The 8784-nt window shown below is 39.5% G+C and overlaps 1 protein-coding gene across 1 annotated transcript in view; it reads right to left on the bottom strand.

Annotated features, from left to right (window-relative positions):
• Positions 1–2009: 2009 nt before the first annotated feature.
• LOC306879888 (mRNA-capping enzyme-like) overlaps positions 2010–8784 on the bottom strand; it is a 143071-nt gene continuing 136296 nt past the window's right edge. Inside the window, exons 15-16 of the mRNA XM_079433117.1 lie at positions 4274–4397; positions 2010–3405 (exon numbers count right to left, since the gene is read on the bottom strand). Coding sequence (XP_079289243.1) covers positions 3251–3405; positions 4274–4397 — 279 coding nt within the window. The 3' untranslated portion in view covers positions 2010–3250. The remainder of the gene's footprint in view (positions 3406–4273; positions 4398–8784) is intronic.

The following is an 8784-nucleotide window of genomic DNA, read 5'->3' as shown; positions in this document are numbered from 1 at the left end:
TCTACTGCCTTACTGAGCGATGTATAAAAAATGCATTACTTCTACAGCGTGCATAATGTGCATTACATGCAGATTTTTGTATTTATGATATCCCTGGGTGGAATATGATATCCCACAATGCAAATGGCTCCACTCAACCTTTCATTTTTAGCATAAATAGTATCAGATGACTAATCTCTTTGACTGTCAAAAATATCCCCCCCCCCCCCCAAATTTGTAATAATGTGTAATAATGTAAAATGCTGTTTCTTTTTAACTTTACATGACATAAATATAGGCCGAGTCCAAATAATGGCAGTGAATGGTGATGTTCTCTTAAAGGCAGGACATTTTTTTTTTTAAACTCTCCTTTTGTTTTAGAAAAAGACTAGAGTGAGTTAATAATGATTGAATTTAAATTTTTGGGTGAACCATCAAAGTTCCCCAACAATCGCTGCGTATATGATCTGAGCCCATGCAGTTTTAACATTGACGAGCAAATGAGTCAGCAGTTGGCCAGCATTCGGTTTAATATTTGTCAAAGCCTGTATTACATTTAAATTGTTGCCACTCACATTTCTGAAAAAATTAAATAAAAAATAATAATAAAATAAGTTAAAATCACACTGTAAACTCCTCTTTGAGAGTTTTGCCTGCGAGCACAGGTTCACCTTTATCTTGTTCTGCTGGCGTGTGAAGTCACTGACCGCTGATATTTGTTTTTCAGTTGTTGTTGTGGTGTGGGAGTTTGCTGTAAGTCTTTGAAAGTTGCAACCTCAGGCTCCTGAACATCTATTTGCGCTCACACATGTGAATGAAATAAGCACACCGACATGATTTTGGTATTTCTTGCTCAGGGTCTGAATCTGGCTCAAATTGATATGGCAATATTGACGCCATCCTTAACTATACCGGAGCAAACCGAACATGCTGCTTTGGCAAGGGGCGGGTCGGTACTGAAACGCCATCTAAGCTGTTCACCAATCACAACGCACTGGGACAGCTAACCAATCACAACACATTTAGTTTTTTGGAATGCGGGCCTTCATCAAACCCGGAAATAATCGAGCCGTTTGTGTCAGGCTGGGGAGAGAGGTATTGTAATAATGTAAATTATGTGAAAAATAATGCGTTTTTGGAACCACCAAGCATGAGAGCATGTTCTGGTACACCCCCCAAAACAAAATCAACACTTTGTAAAAGAGCATAATAGGACCCCTTTAACTTTGATGATTTGATGAGAAAAAAGGTTTTATCATTGACACAAGTCTGAAAGTAACATTTGATATCAGATTTGGTTTACATTTTTCCAAAGATGTGTCACATGACTAATGGTCAGGTTTAGCCAGAAGGGCTACTCCACACAATCCAGTGCTGATGGTGCTTTTTCAAATCTATTGTTATTTGCTATTATAGTGACAGCTTTAATAAATGTACGGCTGAACACCGGTTCTCTCGCTCTGTTATGTTGCTTATACCGGCTGTTTATTGATGTAGATATGCAAAGCAGAGACGTATACGCGATGCCTTCTTCTGGAGATGGGGCGGGAATATGCAGCTCATTTGCATTTAAAGCCATACACTCCAAATCAGCTCTTTTTTAGACACATCCCAAAAATAACATTTTCCAGCTGTTATAATAAATGATCTGTGAGGTATTTTGGGCTGAAACTTCACAGACACATTCTGGGGACACCCAAGACCAATATTACATCTTGTAAAAAGGGGCATAAAGGTGCCCTTTAACCAGTATCAAATGACTGCAATTCATTATTGTCAAGATTTTTTAGAAAGGCTGTATAACCTACAACAGCAACCTAAACCAATGTCTAAATAGATATTTGGCTGTTGGGTAATAATAACGCTAACACTATTTCACAGTGTCATTACATGCATGAATGAGTAAATTGTGCAGAATTTTAAGCAACAACTAACCTTAAACCAAACCCTAACCCTACAGTAAGTACATGTTATTAATTAATATTACTTATATAACAAGGACACATCTTAACACATTTTCCCCTTTGAATATCATTAATGCATAAGACCAGAGACATTTATTAATAAGGTTAGTTTCATGAATGCCTATGCTCTGCATTATTCAGTATTATTCAAATGCTAAGCTCGTCTTCTTCTGTCCTCCATTCTCATCTCTCTGTATGTCTCTCAATCAACTCTTCTGAGCCATCATAAACCCATAAGAAGTGCAATATGGGATGCAATCAAGGTCTAATCACTTCAGCATGCAGATGAGCTCAGCGCAGCCTCATAGTGTCACATTTCAGGGACTTTTGCCTTCATTTGTCTTACGAGGAAACAATTCCAGATGAGAGGAGGACATGAATGTCAGGTGTGACTCACTCCTCAGGAGACAGCGATAATGTCATCTCTTCTCAGATGTATGGATCTGCTCTTTGCACATCAGGTTTCAATATTGTAAACACCAGATGAGAAATGCGAGAGCAATAAAAAATGCCATTAACTTCAGCTGTGATGCTTCAATTACGAGTGACAACAGCCAAAATGTTCACGCATCCTTATAAATGACAAAAACAACGATTTAGGCCTATCCCAAAATCAAATTTAGACAAATCCAAAGCTAAAATGATCATGTATTGCATGTGAAGGCATGTGTGTAAGATAGCTGGCAATCTTTATTTTTTGAATTATTGCTTTAATCCCCCCCCAAAAAAAAAACAATGAGCCAAAAGATCCAGGAAAACTTAAATACACCTGGTATTTTTTAAGAAACAAAACCTGAGAAAAAAGGGTTGGGGCAACATTTTCAAATCAGCATAATGACATACAAAACACTCTAACCTAACAAACACCATCATATGACGCAAACCGCCTATCAGTACTTACATTAGTCCAGATGAGATTCAGTGTTTCATGGTTAGGTCTAAATCTAGACACTCTAGCACATTTTAATGTTCTGCTTAGTAAAAAAAAGTAGCTGAAAAACAAACAGAGGGGTGAAGCGACTGTAACAAATACAAAACATAAAAAAAAGAAAACAATGCAATTCATTTTTATTTTTATTCTTTTAAATAAGAATGTGCCTCAGCACTCAATGTTCAAACAAGCTCTCATAGCAGTGTCCTTAAATAGATCATCAACAACTTCAAGAACAGAAGCCAAAGTGAGGCCAAAAAAGCAAAATGTTCTCCAGAAGTCTCTTCTCTTGCGGTGTGCACCGGCAGAGCTGCTGAACATGTTGGGAATAAAAAAAAATATCAAACTGCTTGCATTCTGCTCTGGCTGCCCTGTGCTACTGCGGGATGGTGTGGTTCGCTCTCTTTGGTGGAGGCGGTGGCATGAGATCAGAGTCGGCCGGGTGTTTGCGGGACTGCGCCTGGGCGCACCGGTCCAAAAACTCAAAGAGAATTTCCTTTGTGACGGGATGCTGGATACTGTTGCACACAGCTATCGGGATGACACGAGACAAAATGAGAACAACTAATAGACAGTGGATTTTCAGCAAAGTTGGGCTGCAAGCTCAGAAAATCTTAACAGGTGAAGTTGTCAACTTGCTTATGGCTAGCTATTTAATAATACCATTCAGATTAATGGTGCAAACATTTTAAAGTAGGGGTGGGCAAATATGGCTGCTCACAGTACATTTACACAACAACGACTGTACTAAAAATACATTTAAGTTTTGCTTACAGATAACAATGTTTTAAAAATGATTCCCATCAAGATGGACCTTCGAAATTGACTAAAATGCTGTATTATGCAGGTCAGCCCCTTAATTGGCGATGCCGATTTGTAAAGAAACACTATGCATATATGCATTCCTACAGACTGAACATTTAAAAAGCGTAAAATGTCACCATTTCCACAAATTTGCGTTTTTTGTAGTTTAGATAATTTAATTTTCAAAAACTTGCACTTTGTATTTTCAGTCCCCCAAAACACTGATGTCATGTAAATGAACCACCAAAACACATTTTGGATTTTAGATGAAAAGTGTTGTTTTTAGATGAAAACGCTGTTGTGTAACCCCCCCCCCAGAGTTTAACATTCCTTCAAATTTTTATCTCCAACCTTAATAAAACACCTGAACAAGCTATTCAAGTCTCCAAGACTACTATAACGTTCCAGGCAGGTGAGTTTGATCAGGGTTGGATCTCAAGGGCCAGAGTTGCCCAGCCCTGTTGTAAGGTAATGCTATGCACAATCAAAATACATGTAAAAATGCTTTTAGCCTTAGGAGTTTGGGTTTCATCTGATCAACTGAACAGAATCTAATACCGACCCTCGCTTTAGTGTAGCAAATGTGAATCCTTACCCATGGCTGTGTCGTATGCGTTGGGGAAGCTCTTGTCCGTTCTCTGTCGCATGAATACCCAGGTGTTATTGACGAATGTGCACTCAATTATTTTATTATCATACTGCTTCAGGTCCTTTGTTATCTGGAGTGAAAAAGAATAATGGGGTATCAAGCACTAGCAAGAATTTAAAGACAGAAATTACAGTTGCATCATTCAAACCAAACAGCATTCTTGTAAACATGTACAAACCACTTTATTGAATAGTCTTTTTGTGTTACAATTATTTGGGATTTTTTCATGTCTTTCTATTTACAATGAAAGTAGTCAGATGAAGAAAACAGATCAATATATCAGCAAAGCTGGAGATTGGCATTGTATATATACCATGGAATGAAGAAAAGATTATCTGCCATGTTATTATGATTTTGTGGAACTATGGGCCGAGAGGCCATGTATTCCTGGAATAAATTTGAAACTTGAAACAAAGCTGGTTAAGATCACGTTGTCTGAAAACCACCAATTAACACGGGTATCCAATCCTTCCCTGCAGAGTTTAGCACCAACCCCAATTAAACCCACCTGAACCAGTTTATCAAGTTCTTCAGGGTTACTAGAATCTTTCAGGCAGGTGGTGTTGGGTTAAGTTTAGGGCTGTGCAATTAATCACATGCGATTGTCATTTGCATCTCGTCAGTAAAGCCGGTTCTGTGATTAGTAGTAAAATCTCCTTCACGTGCTTTCAGATTTAATACACAGAGCCGTAGTTCACTAACAAGTTACGCAATATTGCGTTCATAATTGCAGGCAATTCATCTGCGATTATGAATGCGATATTGCATAGCTTGTCAGTTTACTACTAATCACAGAACCGGCTTTACTGATGAGATGTGAATGACAATCGCATGCGATTGAAACATTTTGTGTATGTTTCATTTGTCATCATTAAATTATATTATGTCTCTCTCTCCCTTCGGCTTGCTCCCTTTATCAGGGGTCACCACAGCAGAGTGATCTGCAAAACCAATCTGACACGTTTTAACACCAGATGCCCTACATGCCACAACCCAGCCCTGAGAGTGCAGTCCTGCAACCCCAGTCCTGGGACACACTCGCTCACTCATTCATACACACTCACTCACTACGGCCAATTTACTTTGTACAATTCACCTATACTACATGTCTTTGGATTGTGGGGGAAACTCTCCGTTAAATGTGCCTGGAGCTTGTGTGCTAACCACTAGTGTTTCAGACAAATTGTTGGTACTTTTTGTAGGTTGTAAAGTAACTGCCAGTGCGTAATGTGTAATTACAGCCACAACACAGATGTCTCAATACATGACAGTTTCACAAAGGCCTTAAGAAAACAGGAGCGTGTTTGGCCCAAGTAAGCGAGAGAAAGAAATATCTCAAAGATAAAGAGACTGGATCCTTGCTAAACCATGGCAGGTTGGTGTGTGGGGGAGGAAGTGAGCTGGCAGTAAAACCGCCCCCTTCTGGGCCTATTGGCATGATGGGATGAGTAAATACCCTCACCATCCAACAGTGAAGGGCATCTGTGAGCACAGAGGGGAAGCTGAACATTTCAGGACTGACATACACACACGACAACGTTCCAAGGATTAATTAACCTTTGGCGGTGTGGTACCTTTTCTCGCAAAAATACAACCAGAGAGTCTATACACATACAGCGTGGCTGTAGCTGAGAGAACGCAAACACCGACCACTTAACAGACTCCGGCAGATTAGAACACAGCCAAATATAATAGAGGCGGCAGGCCAAAGATACTGCGCACACGCTTTTTTCACACCCCACACAACCACATACGCACGACCGTGGCAGAGATCCAGGGATGTTGTTCGGCTTTCGTCTGGCACGGTACATGATGCTCCTGTTAGTTTTGGATCGGACCATCATGACACTCCGGTCACCCTCTTGAAGTCCTGGCAGCCATTTACAAACACCACAGGGTGCCTAAAGCAGCCAAATCCACTCCATTACAGCTAAAGCCTGCCAAACACCTTCTTAGTTTGTAATGATAATATGGCAGTCAACAATAAAAAAGTAAATCAATTTAATGTAAGTAACAGTCAGGCGCACAGCAGCCCCTCCAAAAACATTCTGGCAAATAATCCTTGCATTTTAAGAGTGCAAAGAAAACACTGCAAACAGACACAAAATAGTGAGCGACAACCCTACTGTGGCTGCTGCCTATATACCAACATCCGCCTTTCAGCAAATCAGGTGTGACTATCATGTGATTAGTCAGCCATTTTCAGATGATTCATATACACCAACCAAAAACTGCAACGAGAATGCTGAAAAATAGTCTCTCTATATAACAGGTCGATTAGTGATGTTGACCATTTTTGCATTCTGACCCATTCAGATAAAAGAGCTCTTGTCTTGTGAAATGTAATGATTTGGGAAGCTCTACATCAGACTTGACTTGGACTCATGAATAAAGGTCTCTATGTAACAAGTAGACATTTTCTTGAAATTCTGTTCCACAATTTGGAAAAGGAGTCTTTTGTGCATTTTTTTTCTTGTGCGATTCAGTGGTGAGGCCAGAAATCCCCAAGAGGGTGGACCTTGGTGAAATAAAGGGGACCTCTATTCTGTGCCCACTCACAAACTTCATTATAACTTAAAATAATGGCTATTTCTTTAAAGGCATAGTTCACCCAAAAATGAAAATTCTGTCATTAATTACTTACCCTCATGTTGCTCTCGGATTTCATCAAAAGTATCTTAATTTGTGTTCCGAAGATGAACGAAGGTCTTACGGGTTTGAAACGACATGAGGCTGAGTAATTAATGACAGAATTTACATTTTTGGGTGAACTATCCCTTTAACATTTATAGACATGTGCTTGTGTTATACAGCACAATGTATAGCTGCACAATTAACTGTATAACAACAGCACAAATAAGTTGTGAATTCACTTTAATACATAATAGTGCAGTACTGGGGTTAGGACTGTTCCCAGCATGAATAAGTCACGATTAATTGTGTTATTTCCACTGGTTTTGCATTTGTTGCCCCTTTCAATATTGTTAAACCAAAAAATAACGCCCACACACTGAATATTATAGCTCCAAAAACATGTATTTTTCCAAGAAACGGATCAGGCATGTGATAGGTCCAAACGTTGGGCTGTTTCTTGGAAATCAGTGTTTTTGGAGCTATAATTTTCTGTTGTTATTTTTTGTTTATCATATGTATCTTTATTTGTGCTGTGCTTGAACCCAATTTTTGTATACCTTTTCAGTTATGTGTCATGTGGTGTTGACCGCATCTCTGCCCTTAAATATTGAGGATGCCACACGCCAACTTAACATAAAGTAAAGTAATGTAAAGTAAAGTAAAGTCGTGACGTATTGTCAAGTATGGTGACCCATACTCGAAATTGGTGCTCTGCGTTTAACCCATCCAAGTGCACACACACACACACACCGTGAACACACACCCGGAGCAGTGGGCAGCCATGCTGCAGCGCCCGGGGAGCAGTTGGGGGTTCGGTGTCTTGCTCAAGGGCACCTCAGTCGTGGTATTGAGGGTGGAGAGAGCGCTGGACATTCACTCCCCCCACCTACAATCCCTGCCGGCCGGGGACTCGAACCCGCAACCTTTCGATTACAAGTCCGACTCTCTAACCATTAGGCCACGACTTCCCCTAACTCTTGGTCTGATTTATTCCTCATTATTCATTCTGCAGGGACTCTTCACCCAGAGCTCATAAGGATAAATATTCCATGAATGAAAAACAGAAAATATAACTGATGAACCCACAACTTTCCCACTAAGATTCAATTTATCGTATCTTACGCATTACTGAGAGAAATAATCACAAGACCACTCAATATGGAACAATTATCTGTCCATAGCAACAGACAACCTAGCAAGCCACAACTAATCGAAACAGTGGTCATGTTTACATGCGCAAAATTAAAATTCAATCAAATAAAATCACATGCATTTACATTATGTGCGCTATGATTATTCAGCAATTGTGTTTAATTTCCAGCCATTAGTACATTCCTGCATCTTTATTGATTGAGTGGAGCAGTGGCTCGTCACTAATGTGGCTTCATTATAGCCTACAGTCCACTGCAGCACTTCAGCACAATGACAACAACTGCTTTCCTGACCTCGTCTATAAAAAACCCCATGTCTATCTGTGGAAATTGCACCACATATTTATTTGCTAAATAAACAGAATCATTTAATAAACATAGTCAGCATCATATCATACGTGGTGAAATAAAACAATTACCAGTTACCCATTAATTTACTACTGAGTGTGTGTTTCAGAAAACTAGCCTGTTATGTTGTTTAGTGGGTTTCTTGCCAACTAAAGAAAAAAAAAAAACTATTTCCAAAAGAGAAATCAGACTTGGATTGATGACAAAATAGATTTGTGAGCACAGACAGCAAACGGCCCGTCAGCCTTACAAACCAGTGCTCTTCATGTGAAGTGTATGGGAGACTTAACGCACAACTGATTCCAATAGAGTTTGCATAAACAT

This window comes from Barbus barbus (assembly GCF_936440315.1).
Source record: "Barbus barbus genome assembly, chromosome: 14".
In the NCBI taxonomy this organism is placed as follows: Eukaryota; Metazoa; Chordata; class Actinopteri; order Cypriniformes; family Cyprinidae; genus Barbus; species Barbus barbus.
Note: the sequence above shows the minus strand (reverse complement) of the source record. Positions and strands in the feature narration are given on the sequence as shown.